Below are 25,081 nucleotides of genomic sequence, written 5' to 3'. Positions count from 1 at the left end.
AGTAACTCTGAGAGCTCCCATCCCTCTTAGGGTGTGTCTAGACTACTGAGTTTTGTCGACAAAAGTGGACTTTTGTCGACAAAACTATACCAGCATCTACACTACCGCTGAGTTCTGTCGACATAATGTCGACAGAACTCAGCAGTTTTGTCGACGCTGGTATACCTCATTTTACGAGGCATAACACCTTCTGTCGACAGAGTTCTGTCAACAGAAGGTGTTATTGCCTGTAGGGTTGCGTCTAGACTACAGGGTTCTGTTGACAAAGCAGCTTGCTTTGTCGACAGAACTCAATGTGTCTGGACGCTCTTTGTCGACAAAACCCAGTAGTCTAGACGTATCCTTAGTCTTCTGCCTACAGCCTCTCTCCACTGAGGAACTCCCATCTTAGTTTCCTGTAACTCTCTTCTAATTCTACCTTTATCTCAAGATGCTTGTATGCCCTCTACGGGGAGCACTTGCACCCAGACATACCAACGGATTACTCTATGACTGCGTCTAGATTGGCATGATTTTCCAAAAATGCTTTTAACGGAAAAGTTTTCCATTAAAAGCATTTTCAGAAAAGCGTGTCTAGATTGGCAGGATGCTTTTCCGCAAAAGCACTTTCTGCGGAAAAGCATCTGTGGCCAATCTAGACGCGGTTTTCTGCAAAAAAGGCCTGATCGCCTTTTTCACGATCGGGGCTTTTTTGCGGAAAACAGTACTATGCTGTCTACACCGGCCCTTTTGCACAAAAGTCTTTCGGAAAAAGACTTTTGCCCAAATGGGAGTAGCATAGTTTGTCAGGAAAAGCACTGATGATTTTACATGAGATTGTCAGTGCTTTTCCAGAAATTCAAGCAGCCAGTGTAGACAGCTGGCAAGTTTTTCCGGAAAAGCAGATGATTTTCCGGAAAAACTTGCCAGTCTAGACACAGCCTATGGGAGACCACCCATCACTTTGCCCCAGGCAGCTACTAGTGGACCATCATCTTCCCTAGAGGATAAAGAGAGGGTGGGAACCAAGAACATGCAACAAGTCTCTTCAGACCCCATTAAAAATATAGTACAAAAAATTTCCCTAATTACTCAACTCAATAAACCATAAATATGCCTGTGTTGTGTGGCAGGACACTTTTCTCATGCAGCTATGAGGCCTGACAACTGACTCCCTTTCTCAGCACACACTAACTACCCATCTGTTCCTATTTTTCCATATTTTGCATAAGTGAGATACATGTGCGCTATGGGGGTTTCAAGCCACTTAAGAGCATTTCCAACGGTTGATTTAAGAATCAGGTAAATTTTCCCCAGACATTTGGGAATGAATAGGAGGGATTAGGGGAACAGCACTGCAAGTTCTGCTTCTCTCATACCTCTTGACAAGTCTCTCTCATGGCCATATGAAGACTAATTGCACTAAGGACATTCTCTGCCAGGCAAGTTGACTAGAAATCAGACCCACACCAGCATCATGCACACAGCAATTGTCAGTGAAATTACATTAATGTTCTTTCATCTATTGATATCGTGTGTGTAGCGCTTCATGAGCAAAGAAAATGAGCAAAATATGGCAAGCAAGAAGGTGCTATTTGGCACACACTTTTCTGATCATAAGACCTGACTATGCAGCACTTTAAAGACTAACAAGATGGTGTATTAGGTGATGAGCTTTCGTGGGCCCACGAAAGCTCATCATCTAATACACCATCTTGTTAGTCTTTAAAGTGCTGCATAGTCCTGTCTTTTGTTTCAGCAAGACTAAACTAACACGGCTACATCTCTATTACTTTTCTGATCATAACTGCATATGAAAGCAACATGCTTCCCCTCAAGAAAGAGCATTTGTCTGGCTTGGAGGAGTCTCTTGGAATTTAGGGGAAACAACTACAACTTTTGAAGATACAAACACATCCACACTGTCTTTTTGTGTCCAAAAATCTCTTTGTGTGATTATTCCCGTCTATTTGGCACTAGTGAGGCCACATCTGAAGTACTTCACCAAGTTTTGTGCCCCCCCCCCCCTACAGAAAGTATGTGAACTAATTGGACAGCGTCCAGGGAAAGGCAACTAAAATGATTAGGGGCCTGGGGCACATGAGGAGAGACTGAAGGAACTGGGCTTATTCAGTCTGCAGAAAAGAAGAGTGAGAGAGGGATTTTATAGAAGCTTTCAACTACCTGAAGGGGGTTTCCAAAGAAGATGGAGCCAGGCTATTCTCATTGGTGCCAGATGACTATACAACAGAACAATGGTCTCAACTCACAATGTGGGAGGTGTAGGTTGGATATTAGGAAAAACTATTTCACCAGGAAGGTGGTAAGGAATGGAATGAGTTACCAAGAGAGGTGGTGGAATCTCTATCCTTTCAGGTTTTTAAAGCCTGGCTTGACAAATCCTTGACTAGCATGTGTTCGTTGGGGTTGGTCCTGATTAGAGTGGGGTGATCTCCTGAAGTCTCTTCCAACCATAATCCTCTATGATCACAGTTTGCCTTGTTTACTTAATGACACAGAGCAAAGCTTAAACAGCTGAAAGAACCATGTTCTTTCATCTCCTTTTCTCTAATATCCACATGACATGGTAACTTAAAGGACACAACTGAAAATGTCTCACTTTTATCTAACAGAACTAAACTCCCTAACTGCCTGGAGTGTTTCTGCAAAATTTCTGAATAGATTGTCCTGTTTCCTGCAAGCTGCTGTGTCAAAGATACACACCCAAACCAAGGAAATCATACATGCATAGCAGAAGTCTCTAAGTTGTATTGCAGAAGTCCCTGATATCCTCCCACCAGACGCTTAATGCTCTTAAGACCCAGAAAACAAGTGATGCTCTCTTAGCCCCATATCCAGAAATAGCAGCAGCTCTATATTTGTGGTACTATTAACCATCCTAATACAGGATGTGGTGAAGAGTATGCATGTTAGCTTCTCCAGAGACATTATCAGTAAAGCAGAGACTCTGACGATAGACAAAGTACTGTCAAATTCAGCAAACAACTAATAATATTGGGAGAAACCTATTTCCTCAGTCTTGTTTCTCTTTTAGTATCTTATGATACTAAAAGAGAACTAGTGGGTACGAAATGTTCAGATGAGCTTTTAAGTTCAGAGTCCCATTAAAAACTGCCTAGTAACACTTTGGCTAAGAGATGTAATGGAAAAATTTCAACAAAATCTGCAGATCCATGAAGTTTTAATTAAAACTAGAAATTCAAATTTTAGTATCTGATGAAAAATCATAACATTTGATTTTCATTCCTGTTGTGAAAAGTTAGAAGAAAAACGGGCTTTTAAAGAGTGATTCTAATACATTAAAAATTCCTCTGCTTGATGGGTCTATGTTAAATGAGTTTTGTGGATTCAGTTTAGTCCTAAGTAGATCAGAGTCCAAATCACAAAACCATCACTACAAAATTGTCATCCTAGTAGACAGTGAATGAGCATGGAAACTGAACTGAAGGTGGTCCTTCCGATCAGAGTTGAGGCCCATTGGCAAAGCAGTCTAGAGAAGCATGTACTGTTGCTGCCCAGACTTACGTATGCATAGAAGATGTTTCTCTAGACCTGCCAGCCTGACATTTTTCACTCTGGTGTTCTTTACTTGATTTCCCCAACATGCAATCTCTTTCACTTTTGATTTGGATCACAGGCTCATGCCTTTGACCTCATTTTACCCTAGTTTATTTTTGGTCAATGAAAGAAGTGGCCTCATAGAAATGTAGGGCTGCAAGAAGCCTTATGAAGTCATCTAGTCCATCCCCCCAAGCTAATACAGAACCAAGGAAATTTAAAAATCATCCCTGACAGGTGTTTGTGTAGCCTGGTCTTTAATACCTCCTGTGACAGTGATGTCACAATCTCCGTTAATAACCTAACCACTACGTAACCACAATTAAATAAAAGTCTAATTGGTGCCTTTCACCAGCACTAAATTCGTTTGGGAAAAAATTAAAAGAATGAGCAAAAATCTCAGCATGCATTTTGAAATTGGGCATATGGGGCCCACACAGAACTTAGCAGGAAAATGGTTAAAATCTACCAATAAAGCACTGAGTTGTAGCAGATGTCTTTGTTCTCAACATAGGGACAGAAAAGGAATGCAGATTTAGAGGAAAGTTGCTAGGTCACTCCATTAGGGAGAAAACATTGGTAATAACATAATCAAGTTCTACCTTCAAATGTATGTCCAACCCCTGGTAACTTCTCCAAAGGAATACCCAGTGCTGAAGTATCTAAGAAGGGAGAGCTTTAGGAAGTCAAACCCTGCAGAGTTTGCATTAAAGGAAAGGAGAGTTTCTGAGACTGCTATGTTATGGACATTGTATGTGACTGCCACAAACTTCAATAAAGACCAATTTAGACTTTGTTCTAGGTGTGCTACAAGTATAGTCTGCCAGCCACAGAGCCTGGAAGGGACAGTTTTATTATTATTCAGAATTTATATTATGGGAAACTTATATTTTTGGATTCTGGGAATAAGAGACCCAAAAGAGACATTTAAACTCATAGTCTTGCTTCATTTGATTACCTCGTTGTCCGGGGACACAAAGCCAGCTAAACTAACTCATATTTTCTACTATAAATGGCAACATTTCACCCTCTTGAGATGCCACAAGGCAAAATGACTGTTAATAATACTTCTATTGGAACTGACACTGAACAATGGACTCCACTGTGGAATAAAGAAGGAAGGGGGATGTGGAAATATACCTCTGATACACTGACTGACTTACTCTGTAAATACAAAGCAAAGTAATACCACAACAGACTTCCTCAGTTTGACAAAAAATTACTTGGAAGATAACCTACCAGAAACATAGAGCAATTTGCCCCACCATTTTCAAATAAATCTGACCAAGGATTATCAATCTCCTTCCTTCTATCTCATTGAAGATTAGACTCTTCCAGTATTTAGAATACTTAAAAGTAAATGTTTCTCTAGTAAAATATTTTTTTTACATTTGAACATAATGGCCATGCTGAGTCATACAATGATCCATCTAGCCAAAGATCCTGACTTTTGAATATGTTTAATACCAGATGCTTCAGAGGGAAAGAACAGACAATCAAGTGATTCATCCCTTCCCAATGTCTGAAAAATCTAAAGGTTCTTAATATTCTGTTAGCTTTTTTGACTGCCTCTGCACATTGCGCAGCTGTTTTCAGAAGCTATCCACAAGACTCTAAGATCTCTTTCTTGAGTGGTAACTGCTAATAGATCCCATGATTTTGTTTGGATACTTGGAATTATGTTTTTCAGTGTGTATTACTTTGCATTTATTAACAATGAATTTCATCTGCCATTTTGTGATGCAGTCATCGAGTTTATTGAGATCAGTTTGTTACTCTTCATAACTTGATTAGAACGGAATATGTTGAGTAATTTATGTATAATCTGCAAAGGTTTTATCTGATTCCAGAGACTCCTGTAGGACATCACTATTTTCCTCTCTCCATTCTGAAAACTGATCATTTAGTCCTATCCTTGCTTTTTTTGTCATAACCAATTATTGATCCATAAGATTACCTTCCCTTCTTATACCATGGTTGTTTACTTTGCTTAAGAGCTTTTTGTGAGGGACTCTGAGATTTCCAAAAAAACCTTTGACAAAGTACACTGTGAACACTGGATCCTCCTTGTCCACATGTTTCTTGACACCCTCAGAGAACTCTAATAGATTGGTGAGGCATGATTTCCCTTTACAGAGCTATGTAGATGAATCCCCACAAAATGTATTCCTCTGTGTGTCTATTAATTCTGTCCTTTACTATAGTTTTAGCTAATTTTCTTGGTACTAAAATTAGGCTTATCAACCTGTTAATATCAGGATCAACTCTGGAGCCATTTTTTTTTATATAAACTGATGTCACATTAGCTATTGTATAGTTCTATAGCAAAGAAGTTGATGGGTTCCACAATTAGCAGTTCTGCAATTTCATATTTGATTTCCTTTAGAACTTTTGGGTGAATACCATCTGGTTCTAGTGACTTATATACTACATCATTTATTAATTTGTTCTCAAATCTTCTCTTAATGACACCTCAGTTCCTCAAATTTATCACCTAAAAAGAATGGTTCAGGTGTGGGAATCTCCCTCAGATGTTCTGCAGTGAAGAATTAATATGGTCTCTTGGCACTGGCGTTGTCTTCTCTTGAGTGTACCTTTAACACCTCAATTGTCCAATTACTGTTTAGCTTCTGATGTACTTAATGGTTTTTGGTTTGTTTTTGAGTCTTTTGCTAGTTGTTGTTTTGAGGGTTTTTTTGGTTGTTCTTTTTTGTTTTGGGTTTTTTTTGCTTGCCTGCCTAATTATACTTTTACACCTGACTTCCTAGAGTTCACACTCCTATTTTTCTCAGTAGGATTTAATTTCCAACTGGATGCTCTTTTGCCTCTAACCACTTCTTTTACTTTGTTTTGTTGTTGAGCCGTCATGGCACTTTTGGTCCTTTTACTATATTTTGTTATTTGGGTTATATACTTAATCTGAACCCTTTTAAACAATTTCCATGCTGCTTGCAGGCATTTCACTTTTGGACTGTATCTTTTAATTTCCATTTAAATAGCTTTCCCATTTTTGTTTAATTCCCCCTTTTTAATCTCCAAATAAGAAGAAATAATGTTTCTCTGAGCAACTAGCAATGAGAAGCCAACCTCCCACTGCGTTTACTAAAAGATTCCATTCATGGTTTAAAAAAAAAAAAAACGGTCTCAGGGGTCTATGATTTAATTATGTGGAATACAGAGAGTCTGAACAGAACAGCCAAATGTGTTTGGGCATAAGATTTATCTGTGAACTTTAAAGTAGATAAACAGATGGAAACAGACAACTCTACAAAAATGATGATTTCTTCCTTCCAAATATTAATTAACTCAATATTGTGTGACACTAGATCTGATGCCCACACAAACAAGGAAAGTCATTATTTATATCGCTCAGATGTAAAAAACAAAACAAGAAAACTGTTTTAGTGCTCATGGGTTTGGCAGCATTCTGGGCTTGGAGTTAGCAAATGGATGGTTCAAGCAGTTTAAATGGGAAACGGTGGGCTTAGTTATTGTAAATCAGTAAGCTCTATGAACTTAGCTGGTTTACACCCGTCAAGGAGGTTGATCTTAGCTTAATAAAGAAGCCCCATTGCCTAAAACAGTTCTAAACAACTTTTCTATAGATCAAGTGGGTATTTTGCCTAGTGTATTTTTTTGTTATGAGCAATAAGCGATGAAGAGCTGGATTTAAAAAAAAAAAAGATGTTTAGAAAGTTATTTTGAATTCTTGCTTAAGACTTTGGACTTCGAGGATTTTCAATCAATACAGCATCGCCTAATGGTTAAAAGACAACAGTACTATCTCCCGTGACACAAAAAGATCGCACTGGATAAATCATTCTGGTGAGGTGGGATATGTTTCTGTAGCATTAGGGTAGTGATATATCATAGGGACAAGTACTCACATTACAATTGGAAGATCCTTCAAAAGTGGGACATGAGCCGTCAGGCCAATCTGTAGAGTCTATAACGCCTGACTGCCTGTGCTGGGCCTCATATTCCTTCAACTGAAATGAAGGAACAAAGAAATGTTAGTCAATGTATGCTAAATGATCAGATCTGCATAAACTCATTGACCAGAAATGTATAGCCACTTTCAGTTTCTGTCCATACTGTTGTAAAGATGGGAAAAACAGAACTTCTCCAGTGCATTTCTCTTTTTAACCTTGAATTACATTAAAATGGAAAAAAAAGTTGATGAAATGGCACAAAAAACCAAAAGGAGGAAGTGATCTGGAAACATGAGAATGTTCCCCTAGCAAATTTGGAAATTTCAAATTTCAGTAACCATTTGTATGCACAATGAATGTATATAAACATGTAGCCATCAAAATCCTGGTTTGAAAATTAGGTATTCAAAGATTCTCAGTTCCCAGTTTATAATCCTGATTAAAGCCCACTCACATCAGTGGATAGACTTATTGACTTCAAAGGGTTTTCTATCAAGATTTAAATTTACTAAGGAAAACCAGATAAAATCACTCAGGTATATTTTATTGCTAATAATTTGGGCCACTAGAGGGAAGCAATGAAACCACAAGTAGACTGCTTATTATAGTTTATTACTACACATAAAAAACAATGAAAGGGCAAAGAATGAATTGCAGAGAAAAAAAATTGTTAGTGTTAAGGTTACAGTAGCAATCTGAACAATTTTTTAATTATCTGACATCAGACATATTAGCAAATGGGACATATTATTCACCAAACAACATACAGTGCACAAGGTGACTTGAGTAATATCTTTTATTAGACCAACTTCTGTTGGAGAAAGAGAAAAGCTTTAGAGATTTAAAGAGCTCTCTTCAAACTCTGGGGAAGGTAACCAGAGTGTCTCAGGCAATGTCTACTCTACCAAGATATGCTGATCTAAGTTACATCAATATACAGCTACTGCAGTTCATACATTACCAGCACATGATTGTGTTGGCAGTGCATGTGCTCTCCAGGAGTACTTGTGGCAGTGGACAACATGATGCACCATGGGTACATATCCCACATGCCACCCACAGACATTCAGTGCAGCTCTTTTTGGGAAGTTTTTGTAATGCCAGGTGAAGGCAATCAGTGCATTGGATGATATGCACCTCAGGCATGCACAAGACCCATGGATTTTGAAAGGTGTGTTGTGGGGGATTTTGATCACTGAGCAGTGTAGGGAGGTCAGCAGCTTTTGCATCTGTGGTTATAGCAGGCTTCCCCAGTGCAGTTTCAGCAGTGGCTGACTTGGGGACGCCTGGGGCAGAGCAGATGGGGTGCTGCTGGGTTGGTCCAGTAACGCCGCTCCTCGGCGTTACTGGCCCAACCCAGCAGCACCCCAGCTGCTCTACCACAGGCGTCTGCTAGAAAAGCCTGGTCTGCTGGGGATGGGGGCGCACTAACAGACCATGGAGACGCGGGCGGCGGGACCGAGACGCACCGCGGTGCCGCCGCCCGGGTCCTCCGCGGCTTTGCTCCGTGTCTCCCTGGTCTGCTGGCCTCTCCCCCCGCCAGCAGACCAGGGAGACGCGGAGCAGCTTTTCTCGCCCCGGAGGACGCGGGCGGCAGGACCTCGGCGCGTCTGGGTGGTCCCGCCGCCCGCGTCTTCTGGGGCTAGAAAATCCCCGTTCGTAAGTATGGATCCGTAAGTCGGATCCGCGTAACTCGGGGACTACCTGTAATGTAAATGAGCGTCATTTTTTGCTTAATTCCACATTCATCCATAACCCAAATTGCACGTACCTAATAGTTGGTGCTGCAGCATGCATGTCGTCTGATCATGCGTTTGCGCAAAGGGACTTTATTGCTGTGGCAAACTCAACACGGAGTTTCTTGGCTCTTAAGCAAATGTCAGCATTAATGCTATATTAATAATCTATATTCCACTTCTTGTGCTTTTATGTCTTAAAAATTGCAAAGAAAAGCTCATGTCAGGCAGTGCATTTTGTGGGGGAAAAAACCCGCATCTGTCTTTATTTTAGAGGCAAGTCCCCAAAAATTGCTGAGGAGATTTTCATTAAACTTTATGGGCTGTCTGGAGCAGAGCTAGTGTAGGTATGTCTTCTTGAACTGGGAATTATACACCTGCATCAAAATGTATGCATAGCGATGAGCAGCAGCATAATAGTTGATGTTTACGCACATTCTAGCACAGGGGTGGGCCATATCCAGCCTTAGCACTTCCTCTGGGGAGCAGAACCTAGGGCTTGCCCTAGTCAGTGCATGCCACGGCTCTGTGTGGCTCCCATAGCAACGGCCTGGCCCCATGCAACATCCCCACAACTCTGATCGGCTGGGAACTGCAGCCTGTGGGAGCTACAGGGGTACCTCCAGCACACAGGCAGCGCAAACTTCCACCTGGCCGACTGGAAGGGGGACATGCTACTGCTTCTGGGAGTTGCTTGAGGAGATCAGCGCAACCTGCTCTCTTGAGCCCTGCCTCATCCCAATCTCCTCCCCTAGCCCTGATCATTGTCTTGCCTTCTGAATCCCTCAACCCTAGCCCCCTTAAGCACCCAAATCCTTCTTCCCCAGCCACACCCTAGCAGATCCCTCACCCCACCCACAAACTTGCACTTCAATCCGCTGCCCCAGCCCAGAGCTCCCTCCACTCCTCCAAATCCCTCAGTCCCAGCCCTGAGTCACCTCCTGTCCCCCAAACCTTCTGCCCAGCTTGATCACAGAGCCTGCACCCTCCAAGCCAGAGCCCTCACCTCTTTTCGCACCCCAGACCCAATTTAATGAAAATTCATGGACTTGCATACAATTACCATACCCTGATGTAACCTTCAGGCCAAAAAGTTTACCCAACCTGTCCTAGCAAGGACAGATAAAAACTGTAACACCTGACACAGACAACATGCAATACAGAAAGTCATCCTACTGTGGGAACATCAAATGAAATCTTATACTTATTTGTAAGGAGTCAACTGAAGCAAGATGTAAGACGCGTATTTACTCTGCGAGCCTGAACGTGGTAATTAAGAATTAACTAATTTGGGCTTGGTCAGCACTCCGAAGAAGGAACTTCAACATGAAAAGGTTTTTCAGAAACATGCCCTGAAAGGCTGCATCCTATCTTCCAACAAGGAATCAAGCTCCTGCAGCTCAAAGAGCCTGAATGCTTTTGAAATATTCTAACTTCACGTGAGTGCTAATTAGAACATACTAATTTCAAGATGCCTGGATATATCTATGCTGTTTCCATTTATTATATGATAAAAGTATTCATTTTATTATTTCATAAAACACTGCAGAGTCTACATTACATTATGTATACCTTACAATGAATGCACAGCGTCTCCCACAGGCAAATACAAGAGATCCCTTGCACAAGGAAATCACAGTCTCCTGGGGTATTCACCGTACAAGAACTACAGGAGCACAGCTGCAGCTATGCTGCTATAGGGTGTACACTTGCCACAGTGAGGGAAGATGTTTTTCTGCAGATAGGCAGTATGGAAGTTTTAGGTGTAGACCAGGCCTAAATTAGACACAACACAATGAGGAAGGATAGTGAATGGAGGTTAGAAATCAATGACAACTCAATTACTTGCTGTCTTATGATTAGCTTTCACCATATGCATCAAAGTTATAGAGGTTATGGCATTGCCTTATGATGTTCAGTAAGACTTCTGAGTCTAAACTATTCCTCCTCTTAATGGGCACAATCATAAACGCAAACCTCTGAATGTCTCAGAATGGGGCATGTTCCAGCCTGGGGTATTTTTCCAAAGTTAGTGAAATGGAGCAAGCTATGCATATGTGGCATTCAGTATTGTAACTGATACTTCAGCCTAATTCTTTTCCAAATGTGGCTCAGGCACCTGTTCCTCATTCAGGACTATGGGTATGCTGGGCTTGAAAGTACAAGAAATGTTGTACCAAAAACAGGTACAGAGGATATGTGTTTCTTGAACAAAGTTAAAAAGTCTTGGAAAACTGTGGTTTAGTTTGAAAGCGTAACCTCAACCTTTGCTGTGGAATCAGCCCATGACTTTATGGTAAAGTGGCGACGCTATCACATACCACAGTGAAGCTGTGGGTCACCACTTTGCTCTTTGCACAATGTTGCACTATTCAGAAAAACACCATGTTAGGCTCAACAAGTGACAGGATACAGAGCCTCAAGCTCCATAGGACGTTGGGACAGAAGGAATCATGGACAACTGTTTGCATCACATACCCTTGCCAGTGCTTCCTCAATGGTGATCATCTTCTCTTTGACCATCATCATCAGCTGGATCCGTTCTTCATCGCTCATTGTGATCTCACTTGCCACATAACCAACATCCTCTCCTAAAGAGAAAAGGAAGAGATGAAACACATCTCCACAAGAATTCAGCACTGAAAGGCAAGTGTTTGGACACACACTTTGGTGAGGCTGCTTCTGTCCCAGAACCCAGTTTGGTCAGACTAGGCTGGATGGACCCTTCCTATACAGCCGGTCCCCGAGTTACGAACAAGTTATGGAACAACACTTGGTCCGTAACTCGAAGTGTTCGTAACTCAGATCACATAGGATTACATGGCGACCGCGCTGTTCGTAAGAGCGGATTGCCGTTTGTAACTCGGATCCGAATTTACGACCGCTTTGGTCATAAGTGCGGATGGTCATGTATACCACAATTTGATCAGTGTAGGGAAAACCCCTTATTTTCCAACCTTGTGACTGATCCTGCACCACGCAGAGAGGATGCAGTGTAACATAGTACCTGCAGGCTGCCACTTTCGTTCCACTGGAAAATACAAGAAAGAAGGCATCTCTACTCTTTCAGAGTGATGGAGATAGGTGCCCTCGCCTACAGTAAACGATCTACTTTATGTGTTGAAATGAGCAGAGTTTGGTAAGAAAGCAAGCAGATGTGGTCAAAATCATCATGTGCATGTGTATACACACACCACTGACTGGGACTACATTTGAAAGTGACCAGAGCAGCAAAGGAGCTGCTAATGTAGCAACCTGCCTTGATAACTTGCTTCTGAAGGTATTTTTTTACATCCTAAAACAGAGTCCTGCTATCTTTAACATACTTTTGCCACACTCATACTGCCTCCTCAGCAGTCTGGGGAGGCTTCTGTTTGCAATACAGCAATCCAACAGGAGAGAGTATGTTTGCAGGCATCTTCCCACTCCCACATTTGCATGACAGCCTCACTGCACCTGAGTGACTCTTTAAGCTAGTGGAGAACTATGCTCAGCATCCACTTGCAGCAGAACTTGGAAAGCAGCCCTGATAACCTAACGGGTAGGTTCATCTTCTGTGTTTTTTGCAGGCAGATATCTTTCGTCCCTCCTAAACTTGCAGACTGGCCCTGTGCAACTCCACGCTGAGCTCAGCCTTAAACCTAACCGGAGAAGGCACTACAGAGCCAAACCAGGGTGGAACCTCTTGCTAACTATTCCATAAACAAACACACTAGCCATAAGAATAAACCATAGCAAATGTAGCCAATACATACAAAGTATCTTTAGCTCCCCTATTTACATGCCAGATACAACCCATCTTAAATGTACAGCTTTATTCAATTCAGCTTCAATGGAAAATCTCTTTTCAGTGGTAGAAACATTCTGAACCTCCACACTTGTGAACTGCAACATCCCCCCCTTAGATCTGAGAGGATGATCCATATTGGTCCATTTAGGGATGTTAGATATCGGGTAATAGAATAGTTGAGTATCCACAAGAATTCTTATCGGTTGACTATTCTATAATCCCTGGAGGTGCGGCTGGCAGTCAGTGCACTTCAGCCCCACTCCCGAGGAGCCCCCTTTCATCCCAGCTGCTGCCTCCGTGCCAGCTGGAGGTTGATCCACGAGGGGAGCCAGTTTAAAAAACAGTTTAAAAACTGCAAAGAAGGCAGCAGTGCAGGGTAGCAGCAGCCCCTCTCCATGGGGAGGGGTGTGTGTGTCTGAGCTCCCCACAGACAGAGGCTGCTGTGGGAGGGGAGGCTGCCACGAAGCAGCCTCTGTCCATGGCAGCACGGGCTGGCCGCGGACAGAGGCTGGTCTGGCAGGAACCCCCATCCGCACGGGGTCCCAGCCTCTGCCCAAGCAGGTCCCAGCCTCACTGTGGAGAGAGGCTGTCCCCCCAGCACCAACTCCTGCTCCACCCCCCTTATTGCCTCTGATAAAGAGGCAGCAAAAGGAGTAGGGAAATACAAGTAGGCGAGAAGATTAACCGATAAGCCTAGGCTTATCGGTTAATTGTATACTCAGCTACTCATTTACATCCTGAAGTCCATTTACTATAATATTGTTCTAGTTTTTGTTTTGTGATACTTATTTCTTGGACTTCAAGGAGTTACTGAAAGTCATTTTTAGTGCAGTGCATCATTGTGTTCTTAAAGACTTTACCTTTCGAAGCCTGTCTCATTATTCCTTTCTGGTTCTTTCGGAAATTCTGCCAAAAATACTTATTCTTCTTTTTCCAGTCTGCTCTCCCTTAAGAATAAATTACAAGAAAGGAACATTAATATGAAAATTAGATTTTCCTCTTTGAAAACTTCAACTTGTAACCTCACCAAGAAAAATTTCCCAAATTTGCTCTTTCTCTGAATTTGCTCGGTACAAGAATTGAGCTAATCTAGCCATCTAAAAGAAATGTACATTCTTTGGGAGCAAGACTGATGGTGGAAGATTGAGATATGTTACCAAGAAGCATTTTTTAATTATAAAACATAGACCTTGTTGTGTACATATTGGCATTTGTTTAACTGTTCACATCAAGCCTGGCTGTATTTTTATAGCATTTTTTAAATTCTTTTAAGCTGAGGCACAATTATTTAGATGAAACCCCAAATCAGATAAGGAATGTTATTTTATTACATATTCCCTTTGCTGATCTTCATGAGAAATACTATGAGAACATTAACTACACATATGGCTCCTGCCATTTATTTGTTTTTTAGTTTTCTCAGTTTAAATCGAGTGAGTGTAGCCTTCAAGGGAATAAAAACCAAATGCCCTCAGCAAAAATCTCAGGATTTTATAGGTCTAGATAACTTAGTACAAGAGAGTTCGTTACATGAGCGAATTGCGAGAGGGCAGTCTGAAAAATAACGTTTGAGTTAAAAATACACCATTTAACAACAACACAAAGTTACTCAAAAATTAAGGAAAGAGACTGGTAAATTATGCCAAATGATATAAAAGATAGTTTGTGTGGGAGGCTCAAAAAAGGTAAATGGAAAAACTGCCAATGATCTAACATCCTAGGATCTGCAACTTGGGGGGGAAAGTCGCAAGATGGGTATTTAGAAAAGAACAGTATTAGCTAGACTGGCTCTGTCTGCCACTTGTAGATGCTGCCCCTCATTTTTAGGGCATAACCTCTCCCCTACCACCGTCTCCCCCCCCCCCCACACACAACAGCTTCCACAAATTTTGGACCATGGGTACTCAGCACTTTTGGTAATTGCACCCAACATATACAAAATTTAAAGAGATTTAAAAAAAGTAAATAGAGTGAGACATCAAATGAAATGAAACATACTGACCTACAGAGCTTTCTTCAGAGCTTGATTTATGAAGGGAAAGCCTAGAACAGAAAAGAGAAATGGACTCACTATTGCAGAGTTCTTCTATCTCATGGGGACTGTCTGGTTACAGTAAATTGTGATTTCAAGCCAATGCGTCACATATTTATTTCCCTTCTTTTTCTTCTAAATGTAGCCATTTACAAATAGCCAGTGAGCTCCGATCACAGTAGTTTGACCTCATTAACTCAGTTCCCCTCTGAAAATCCTGAAACAAGATGAGGCAGCAAAGCATACTAAGCTGCCTGGCCTGCCTCACGCAGTGGAGAGTCACAGTTCCCCTCAGACACTCCTCCACGTTCTTTCTCCCTCACACAGAACGTGCTGTGCCTGTGCATTTGGCTCTGTGATTATGGCCCCAGCCTAAGGAGCCTGCTGCACACTCTAGGCGAGCAGGCGTCATCCCAGTCTTACCTGCTCTCCCAATGGTGCTCCAGATTTTCAGGTGCTCTATGTAGCCGCGTGTGCTGTGCATGCTTAAAGTTGGCCCTAGTAGTGCCTTTCATTTTACGAGCACAACTATTCATTAATTAAACCCTCACCACACCGTTGCAAGAGGGGGAATGATCATTTCCCTGGCTTTACAGATGGGAAACCAAGGCCCAGAAAAGTGTGTCATCTCAGCTCATACAGGATGTGTGCAGCAGCGCTGATCATCACTTGCTTGTCTCCGATCATGTGCTTTACTACTACTTCCTCACTCATAATCCAGCCCTTAGGGCTTATTTTTTAGCCTATGCTCTGGAAGAGTATCAGGCAACACATTAAATAAATCTTATTTGCTCAGTTTTTAAGCCCATGAATAATCGTTATTGAACATTGCAAAGTTCTTTGAAATCTTCAGATGAAAATTTATGTCAATGAAAACATTTCTATTGGTTTCAATGGCCTTTGGATCACATGCTTAGTGCAGGCTATGATTAGTGTGATACTGTCTGCAAAATTCTCTATTGCATTTTATTGGACAATAATGCCTGATAAAACAACGCCTATGTTGTACCTCTGCAAATAACAGCATGCATATTTCAATCTACAAAACAACAACCAACCCCAGTCTTATCATTCAAGTCTTGTATACAGGATATGGCATACTCTAAACTAAGCACCTCCGGGAATGGAGGTCGTTCCTAACGCTGAACAAAACAGTATGGTTGTTTCTTCAAAGTTTACAACTTAACATTGACTTAATACAGCTTTGAAACGTCACTATTCAGAAGAAAAAATTTTGCTATTAATCATCTTAGTTTCTATGAAAACGACAGCAAAAGGTTCCTCACCTTTTTTTTTTTAAATCCCTCCTTTCTTTTTAGCAGGTTACATTTAATACCGTACTGCATTTGCATGTGTGTATGTGTTTGCGTGTACGTCTCTGCTGCTGTCTGATAATGCAGTTTCCAAATTAGGTGTGTGGTTGACTGGCTTGTCTGGCAGGTTAGAAACTCTAGTGTTTGTAACTCTGAAGTTCTACTGTATTTCATGAACCTTTTTGTATTAATTCACCCATGTTCTTCTGCATTGTCTTAGACTCCCAGCAGAGGGCACCACAGAGTTTTTGGTCAATTCAGAAAACCTTTAAAAGGAAAACTTTTTGCTTCATACCAATTCACAATGTTAAACAATCCAAGCAATTACAGGACAGCATTTTGCAAGCCTTAAAATCATGTTTATCAGTTTGAAAAGAGATCATTAAAGAGAAAATGAGACACTATGAAGTTTAGTTTTGATTCAGTAATTCATCTAAGCTAAGAGAAGCTGGCACAGCAGAGCTGTGAAATGCCATCTTTTTTTCTACTTCAGTTTGATCAGAAGTGTAATCCTGCACAAATGGCAAACCAGCTGATGTAACAACATTCCAGATTTGGACTGCACCAGGTGGAAGGGGCATTTGCTTATTTCCTTGCTGCTGAAATTTATTCGTGGATGGAAAAGCAAGTAGGGAGAAAATTAATAATCTAGGTGGTTCACAGCACTTGCAGTCAAATACTGCTTTCTCATGAAAGAGTTCAAACAACAGGCACGGGAAGACAGTTCTCAGTTCCTATAGACTTGGGTCATGTCTAGACTACATCCCTCTTTCGAAAGAGATGTAAATTAGATCAAAATTGCAAATGAAGCCGGGATCTGAATTTTCCACGCTTCATTTGCATAATGGTGGCCGCTTATTTTTTCGAAAACAAGTATTTCAAAAGTGAAACCGCTGTCTAGATGTGGTTCTTTCAGAAAAAAAATCTTTTTCGAAAGATGCTGTAAGCCTCATTTTTTGAGTACAGGATCTTTCAAAAATGGGTTTTTTTTCTCCCGAAAGAACCACGTCTAGACAGCGGTTTCACTTTTGAAATACTTGTTTTCGAAAGAACAGGCGGCCACCATTATGCAAATGAAGTGCGGAATATTCAAATCCCGGCTTCATTTGCAATTTTGATCTGTCTAATTTACATCCATCCCTCTTTCGAAAGAGGGATGTAGTCTAGACATAGCCTTGGAGTGAAATGCTAACCTCACCAAAGACACTGACAAATATTTCTGGGACTTCAATGGGGCCAGGATTTCTAACATAATGATGGCAGTGGCATTTCTTAAATGGTATTATTTGCTCATTCCTCCATCCCCCAAAAAGCATGCAGACCTTTGTATCAGTGCAATAAGAGAACTTGGACTCTATGAGGAAAGAGCTAACCCTATTACCTTTTTGTGCCCTTACGTGGACTTCAGCATCCAGCAAATCATTTTTTAACTAATTCGGTGCTTATGGAAAGTGCCAAACTGACATCCCTGGAAAACAAAGCCTTATTTATTATCAGAACAGGAGCAGTGTAGGCCAAACAGTGAAAGCTTCTCCTCACTGGCTCAAGGCAGAAGATGTCACAGTGGAGCAGAGACACCTTTCTTTGTGGTGAGGAGGTTGTTTAGCCTTCACTCCCATTTTAATCCTTCTCTTGACTGCCAAAGCTGCCAACCAGGATGCAGTAAGTACCCGGTGTCATGGTGGAATTGTGGGCATCTGTTCACTAGGATTTGGCCTGAAGCCACCAAATCATTTCATATCAACTACCAAAGCCTTGCACAGCAGCAGCCATCTTTTGATGTGCCAGAGCTAGCTACAGTGGCAGAGGAGGAGAGGACCACAGCAAAGCAGACCACGATCTAATTGTAACTCTGTTTTATTTTTAAAGATACTGACTATTGACCTCAGATGCAAATTCCTGGCAACAGAGAAAGTAAAGAGATAATTCGTAGGTGGAAAGACAAACTTCTCCAATAATCATTTCATGCATTCTGTAATTGTGAGGTCTTTCTTTCATCTCTGGACTGACCGTGAAAATACCAACAGCTTGTCTTACAAGATGGAAAAGCTGACAAAACCAAGGAGAGTGTTCATAAGACAAAGCACATACCTGTAAGTTCTCCCACACAACTCTGATTTTTTTTTTAAACCAAAAATATTACAACATCAATCAAGTGTTTCCCTTTCAACATGTATGGTGAAAAATTCCATGGGCCTTCACAGTGGGCTTATGTTTGATTTGATTTGCAAATTACACTTCTTTACTGTGTTAAATCTGCAGCTTCTCTGTGAACATGCGCTGAAAGTGATTTGTGTTCTTCCATTCATAGACTGATAACTAGTACTGAAAGTTAATGATGCAGTGACACTTGGCAGAAGTTTCAGCACTGCATGTCTGAAATGCAGCCAAATGCCATTACTCTACTGGGAAGGCCTTCAGTTTTGTTGTGCTCTGATGTACAGCTTCATTAGTAGGCTTCTACATGAAATGTATTCTGTCACTGCATATACATGAGAAATCTATGGATCCAGCTTCAGACAAGGAAATGTTGCCATGTATATTCCACAAAAGGAGGACAGACAAGGTGGGTGAGGTAATACCTTTTATTGGACTAGCTTCTGCTGGTGAGAGAGAGAAGCTTTTGAGCTTACACAGAGCCATTCTTCTAGAAGTATATTCTAATACTACACAGGAGTTTAGAAGTGTCAGAATTTCAGAACTTTATCTGTGTATCTCAATTTCAAAACCATTCCTAGGCCTATTTTTAACATCTTGTGAGCTTGAGATGTGAAAACAAGAAATAAAAAAACGGGCTCCAAACAGGTTAAAAATGAAGGTAACTCTTTGGATCCAATGACCATGTTTGCTACATACCCATTTTACAGAAATTATGTGATCCAATGCAGTTGGCGTCTTAGGTACACACAATTTTATACACACTGTGGCAACACCAGCCACACCAAAACTGCCACCAGGACTTAACTCATGATTAATCCTTAACAAATGGTAATGCTAATTGCTATAGCACCCACCTGTTTGCACATTCCACACACACCTGTTTGCACATTCCACACACACCTAGAGATGGTGTTGCCAAGACACCTCCTGAGGACAGAGATCACTGCATATATATGTTATTGAACAAAAGTATCCATTAACAACATGGGCTTTTGGCTACAGCTCTCAAAGTTGATAGGTACAACTTTCCCTATTAATTGTGAGCATATTCGGTTCTGAGATAGGAAAACACCAATGCTTACCTTGCATACATAGTGGCTGATTTTACAAGACACACAGTCCATATGTGCCCTGAGATGTGAAATAGCCCTGAGCTGGACCATAACAGAATTGAAAAAGGAAACAAATGACACCATGTGCTGCTTTTATGACTGTATTGTTGGTTTTCAAGAGCCCATCATTCTCAAAACAAACCATAACAGAGGAGCAGAGAATGAAGTGATTCAGACTGGCTTTTATTTTGCCTTTAAGTGTTATCAATGCAGGTATGCTTTAAAACATGACCACAGCTCTTTACAGGACATAAAGTCCATAGGTATCTAATGCAGTCAAAAAACTGAAACCAAGACCATTATAATCTTCAGTAAATTGATACTGGCCCTCTTCACTCTTGTCAATAACTATTTACAACCCTTTTGGAGTGGATGATTTGGGATGGGATTTTGGATCTAAAAATATTCACATTTGGATTGCTGAATAAATCAACACAAAAGCCTCTGCATGCTCCTTTGGAAGGCCACTTGGTTATCTGTATGCATTGTACAGGGCCCAGTCACATAATCAGGGTGAAAGCCGACATCTGTATAACTGTTACCAACTGAATACAAGATAATTTATCTAAGGGGGCTGGCATAGAGGAGGAAAATGGGCCTTTAGTATTTTGTCAAATTTGCATGGACCTGAAGGGAAAGCAAGGCTGCAAGGTTCTGACCTTCCTGGCATCAGTGTGAGAAAGAGATGGAAGCAAAGAGGTTCCATTCAATTATCTTCTCATTAGGTTTCCATAGCAATGGCTCTTTAAGCAGGTCAAAACTTTCTCAGTGGAAACAAACACTGAGCTGTTATTTTTGTTGTCCTTCCTCCCCCACCAGAGCCAATGTGGAACTTGTCATGTTGGTTCTGCTAGTGCTGTGTGAGTATGGCCAATGGCTATGGATATGATGTTTAGCAAGTGGCAAGAGTACGCACAGAGGGATCCATGCAAGCCGGCAGATAATCATCCATTCTAAAATACTTCCAGAGCAGTAAGCTGGGCCCAATTTAAGAAATATCATGTCTCTCTACACACAAAGCATGTTGGTTGTTGCATACTACTCTGACTGGCTGTCACAAGTTTAGGGCTCTTTAGAAAAACCTCCCTATGCAAAATTACCAGGATTGAAATCTTCCTGCTGCCCAGAGACACAGAGATCACACTTATCATGTGTAACACACTGTGTTTGGCAGGCCTTTTGCTCTTATTGTGGGTGTTATTTATTGTTTGAATTTCCTGCCCTCTCTCTCTTTGGGAGGCTATTGACAGGCAGCACAAATAGTTTGCCTTCTGCTGATCTGGCCTCAAAAAAGTTAATATAGGGCCGTACATGCATACACTGACTCTTTTTTATTCTTGCAACCACCACATATAGAGAAATGTTTAAGTACTTCAAAAATTGGGGAGATAAAGCTTTTCTTTCTCCCCTTCCCCACAATATTTTCCTTGACATTTTTAGCTTACACAGTGGGAATTTATTCTGTCTTTAAGTGCAACTTTGGGGTCCTGAGTTGGTTTGGTTTTTGTTGTTCTCAGTTTTTGTCCTCTTCCTGTTTCACATCCCCAACACTGTAACTCCCCTGTTTCATCATAGATAAGCTCACAGTCATCTGCCACAGTTAGTCAGGAACTGTGACAGGCTGCCAGAAACTAGCGTGAGCAAATTAAGCCGCACAATAGTAATGCAACCAAGAGAACTGATTTAATGACTTTCTTGCTTTGGGCACTTGGCATGGAGTCTGTATGCTACAGTAGAAGAGCATTAGGAGAGTTGGAGCTAAAGATCACTGCCAATGACCACTGGATTAAAAATACCAGCGGAACCAGAATTGAGGTCTTATGTGTTATTTTGTATAAAGAACCACATCAGCACCACACTGATCTGGAGGATTACTACCCAAGATGAATTTGAGTTTATACCAAATAATGGAAACTGTGTTTAAAACCCTACATATGTAGGTCAACAATAAGATTGCCAGATGTCCAGTTTTGAACCGGACAGTCCAGTATTCGAGCTTTCAGTTCAGGAAACAAATTGAGAAAATATAAATGTATTTTCTAAATAAGATGTAATGTAGATAGTGATGTAATATCAAGTGTGTCTGGTATTTTTGTTGAAACCATCTGGCAACCCTAGTCAACAAATCTTCAGCCTATGAGAATGGATTAAATTAACAGTGTTCCCCAAAAAGAAGACATAGTCTGCAGATGGCTGCTTTTGTCATTGATCCTCTGGTTTCTTTGATATCAACTTTGCTGCATGCCTTTTGAATCAAGTAGCTTTCACAGAAAACAGTCCCAACATTCAAAACATCATAAAAACCTCCTCCCACTGGCCAGAGGGCCGATCACAAGTGCCTAGACTCCAAATGCAAGAAGTTCAGATTAAGACACACATGGAATAACAGAGTTTTACATTTGTGAACAGCTGAAGAAGAGAGTTAAGGACGCAGCTGCTAAAAGCATAGATACTCCTCCTCTAAGCTGGAATGTTAAGCCCGTCAGAAATGTTACATCATGCAGCATGCACATGATACAAGCATTCCTATAGCCTCTGCTGGACAGGTCAACCTCTACCTGGCTTCTGCAATCTGTATAGGTCTAGTGGTTCAATCGGCAGAGAATATTTAAAATGCATCTTGCCTCAGCCTGACGGATATGGGAACATGCATCACAACATTAATGTAACATAGCTTCATGTCCTTGGTTAGCAGCTGTGCTATACTGATGAACAATATCGTTCAAAAAGCAGTGAATGATTTGTGCATGATGGGACACTTAAGGACATCCATGGGGGGGAGGGGGGAAGGCACAAAGATTTATAACATGATGAGAATGCGACGCAGTTGATAGATTCACTCACAATTATTGATCCCCGTTTTCTCCTTCCCTACCCCCTAGCTAAAAAGAAAAACTTACATAGGACCTGTTCCTTGTTCTGCCAGTATGTGGTGTTCTTGTACTTGGCACCTAGCTCCTATCCTTTTTGGAAGATTCTCTGATACACTACATTTAAAATACACAACAAGGCCAATGCAGTGAAGAGTCGCAGCAACACAGATCTATCCCCCAAGAGGGAAAACAAATAACTTTCCTCCTCAACATCCCTGGATCTGCTAAAAACAGGATGAGACACAGGATGCAGAACTCTGAGTTCAAGGGGAGTAGGACTGACCTGGATTTCCTGTCAAACATACAGAACTCATTAGCCCATCATGTAGAGTCTTGACTACTCAAATATGGGGACTAATCAGAAAGTTGGTTTCCATTGTTTAAAATATAATGTTTACAATGAAGTAAACAAACCTCCCCCTCCCCACACCTCATTCCCTTGGCTTCAGTAAACTTCCTTGGCTAGCTGTCTTAAGCATTCAAGGACTATATGATATACCCCTGGCTTAACACTTTACTGACACCAAGAAGCAACAATAGCAGATCCACGAACATGTTTCCTGGCTATTTGGTCTTATATTGGTCATACATTTTGTCAAAAACAAAATTCAGTTGTGTCTGCATAGTCAGGATTGCTGTTCTGGGGACGGTGATGTTCAAAATGAAAAACAGCAGTTATATAGAAAGGCATACCACTATGCTGGAGGCAAGCTCAGACTTTACAAAATTGCCCTCACATTCCAGCTGACAAGAATGATGCAACATGAAGGCTGTATGTGTGGAAATTAAACCTGACAGGAAAAAAATGTACTAGAAATCGAAGAAAAATACAAACATTTAATAAGTATCATTTTCCATTGAGTTATTTACAGAGTATTACAACACTATAAAAACTGCAAAACTGATTCTATTTATAAAAGCAACTGATCTGAAAAACTCAACTGGTCATGAAAGTTAAAACTAGACTTGAACAAATGCGATTTTGCCTCCTGTTTTTATTGATCAAATTTCCAGCAGTTTTGAAACACATCGGGTATTACCAGCTATATAAGCAACATCACCACACAAACCTCAGATGCCTCTCTGCTTAGTTTGGTACCACAATATTTTTTCTCATTATGTCTCCCCACGCAAGCCCTGGCTCCTCAGTATACCCAAAGTAATGAAATGAGCATTGTTAATGCCACAGCAAACACATTTTATGACACTCTCTTTCTATTGAGCAGGAACAGTATGGACAGCAGTAATGGAAACTTACGCTTTCTCACCCCCTTTTTTGAGACCATCTCTAGAGGTGAAAAGGTAATTTGATCTCCCAGCACACAGAGCACTCTCATCTCTTGACTGAAATGGAAGTGGTTACTAGTTTTATGCCAAGTGATCGGCAGGATTTTGTGACAGGCAGACATTTATTTGTCCGATAGAAACTAGACTGAGATTATCATCTTATTTCTGCACAGGAACGAAAACAAGATATTTTGAAATATATAGCAAATCTCACGAGAGAGACACCCTTTGCCTCCCACAATTGTCCAGTAGTTAGGGCCCTGAATAAGGCAGAGCTGGGTCTACCACATCCCAGACAGGTACCCTAAGCACTAGGTAAGAATCCGTGTCTCTCTTTTTTCCCCTTCCCCATCACTTCCTCTGCTGGAACTGTTCCACTTTGTGTAAATAATGTATTGGGTCAAAGAAAGTGTAACAGATTCACTGTATAGTTCAGTGGGTAGTGTCATCACTTGAAACAAACAGATTAAAATCTCTGTTCTGAATCAAGCCTGAACTAGATCTCCCATGTCCCGGGTAAGTGCCATAAACATCAAGCTGTTGGCTATTTTAAGTTGTGTGTCTGACCAGAAATTTCATCCTGGAACTGAGAAACCTTTAACTGATACGGATACATTGCCACAAAAAATTCAATTTCAACAAATCAACATTTTCTGATAAAAAAAAAGTCTCATTGAAAATTTCAGGCCAGATGCACAGTCATCATGTCACTGAGCCGTCAAAAGTGGTACAGCAGGGTATGTCTGTACTACAGTCGAAAACCGGTAGTTGGCATGGGCCAGCTGACTTGGGTCTGGGTATGGGGCTGTTTAATCACGGTGTTGATGTTTGGGTTTGGGCTGGAGCCCAGACTCTAGGGCAGCAATGGGCAACCTAAGCTAGTGGGCTGATCACATCAGTGACCCTCCATCTTGGTGGTCCACAAGATTATGGTAACCAAGACAATCCCTCAGGATAGGGTAATTTTTCTAACTGAACTAGAATTTGCGGGATGTGCTGATTGAACCAGAGCAGCGCTTTGATTGGATACAGAGAGTGCACACAATGTTGTGTGCCAGCGTTTCCCAAACTATGGGACATGGCCCGGTACTGGTCCACAGGAAAAAAATACTGGGCCTCAGCATGGCTGTCGGGGTGCTTTGGGCTCCTGGAGTGTCCGTGTGGCGCCGGGTCCCCCAAGGCCTGGGCCGGGCTGGGTGGAGGATGCAGCTGGATGTTCCGGGCTCCTGGCAGAGGCAGGGGTGAGGGGGAGGGAGCTGCCCTGGGTGCCGTGCCAGGGGGGCGCCAG

The 25,081-nt window shown here is 41.4% G+C and overlaps 1 protein-coding gene across 5 annotated transcripts in view; it reads right to left on the bottom strand.

Moving 5' to 3' along the window:
• SASH1 (SAM and SH3 domain containing 1) overlaps positions 1-25,081 on the bottom strand; it is an 844,241-nt gene that overhangs the window by 81,590 nt on the left and 737,570 nt on the right. For 3 of the 5 annotated variants that reach the window (XM_075924386.2, XM_075924390.2, XM_075924387.2), the window contains exons 5-8: positions 15,019-15,059; positions 13,877-13,963; positions 11,705-11,817; positions 7,446-7,547 (exon numbers count right to left, since the gene is read on the bottom strand). In XM_075924386.2, the coding sequence (XP_075780501.1) occupies positions 7,446-7,547; positions 11,705-11,817; positions 13,877-13,963; positions 15,019-15,059 (343 nt within the window). Of the gene's footprint in view, positions 1-7,445; positions 7,548-11,704; positions 11,818-13,876; positions 13,964-15,018; positions 15,060-15,087; positions 15,377-15,471; positions 16,248-25,081 lie in introns of those variants that run through there. The other 2 variants (XM_075924392.2, XM_075924393.2) reach the window with 2 other exon arrangements.

Source organism: Pelodiscus sinensis, chromosome 3, assembly GCF_052426305.1.
Source record: "Pelodiscus sinensis isolate ZL-2025 chromosome 3, ASM5242630v1, whole genome shotgun sequence".
NCBI lineage: Eukaryota > Metazoa > Chordata > Testudines > Trionychidae > Pelodiscus > Pelodiscus sinensis.
This window is presented reverse-complemented; position numbering and strand designations above follow the sequence as displayed.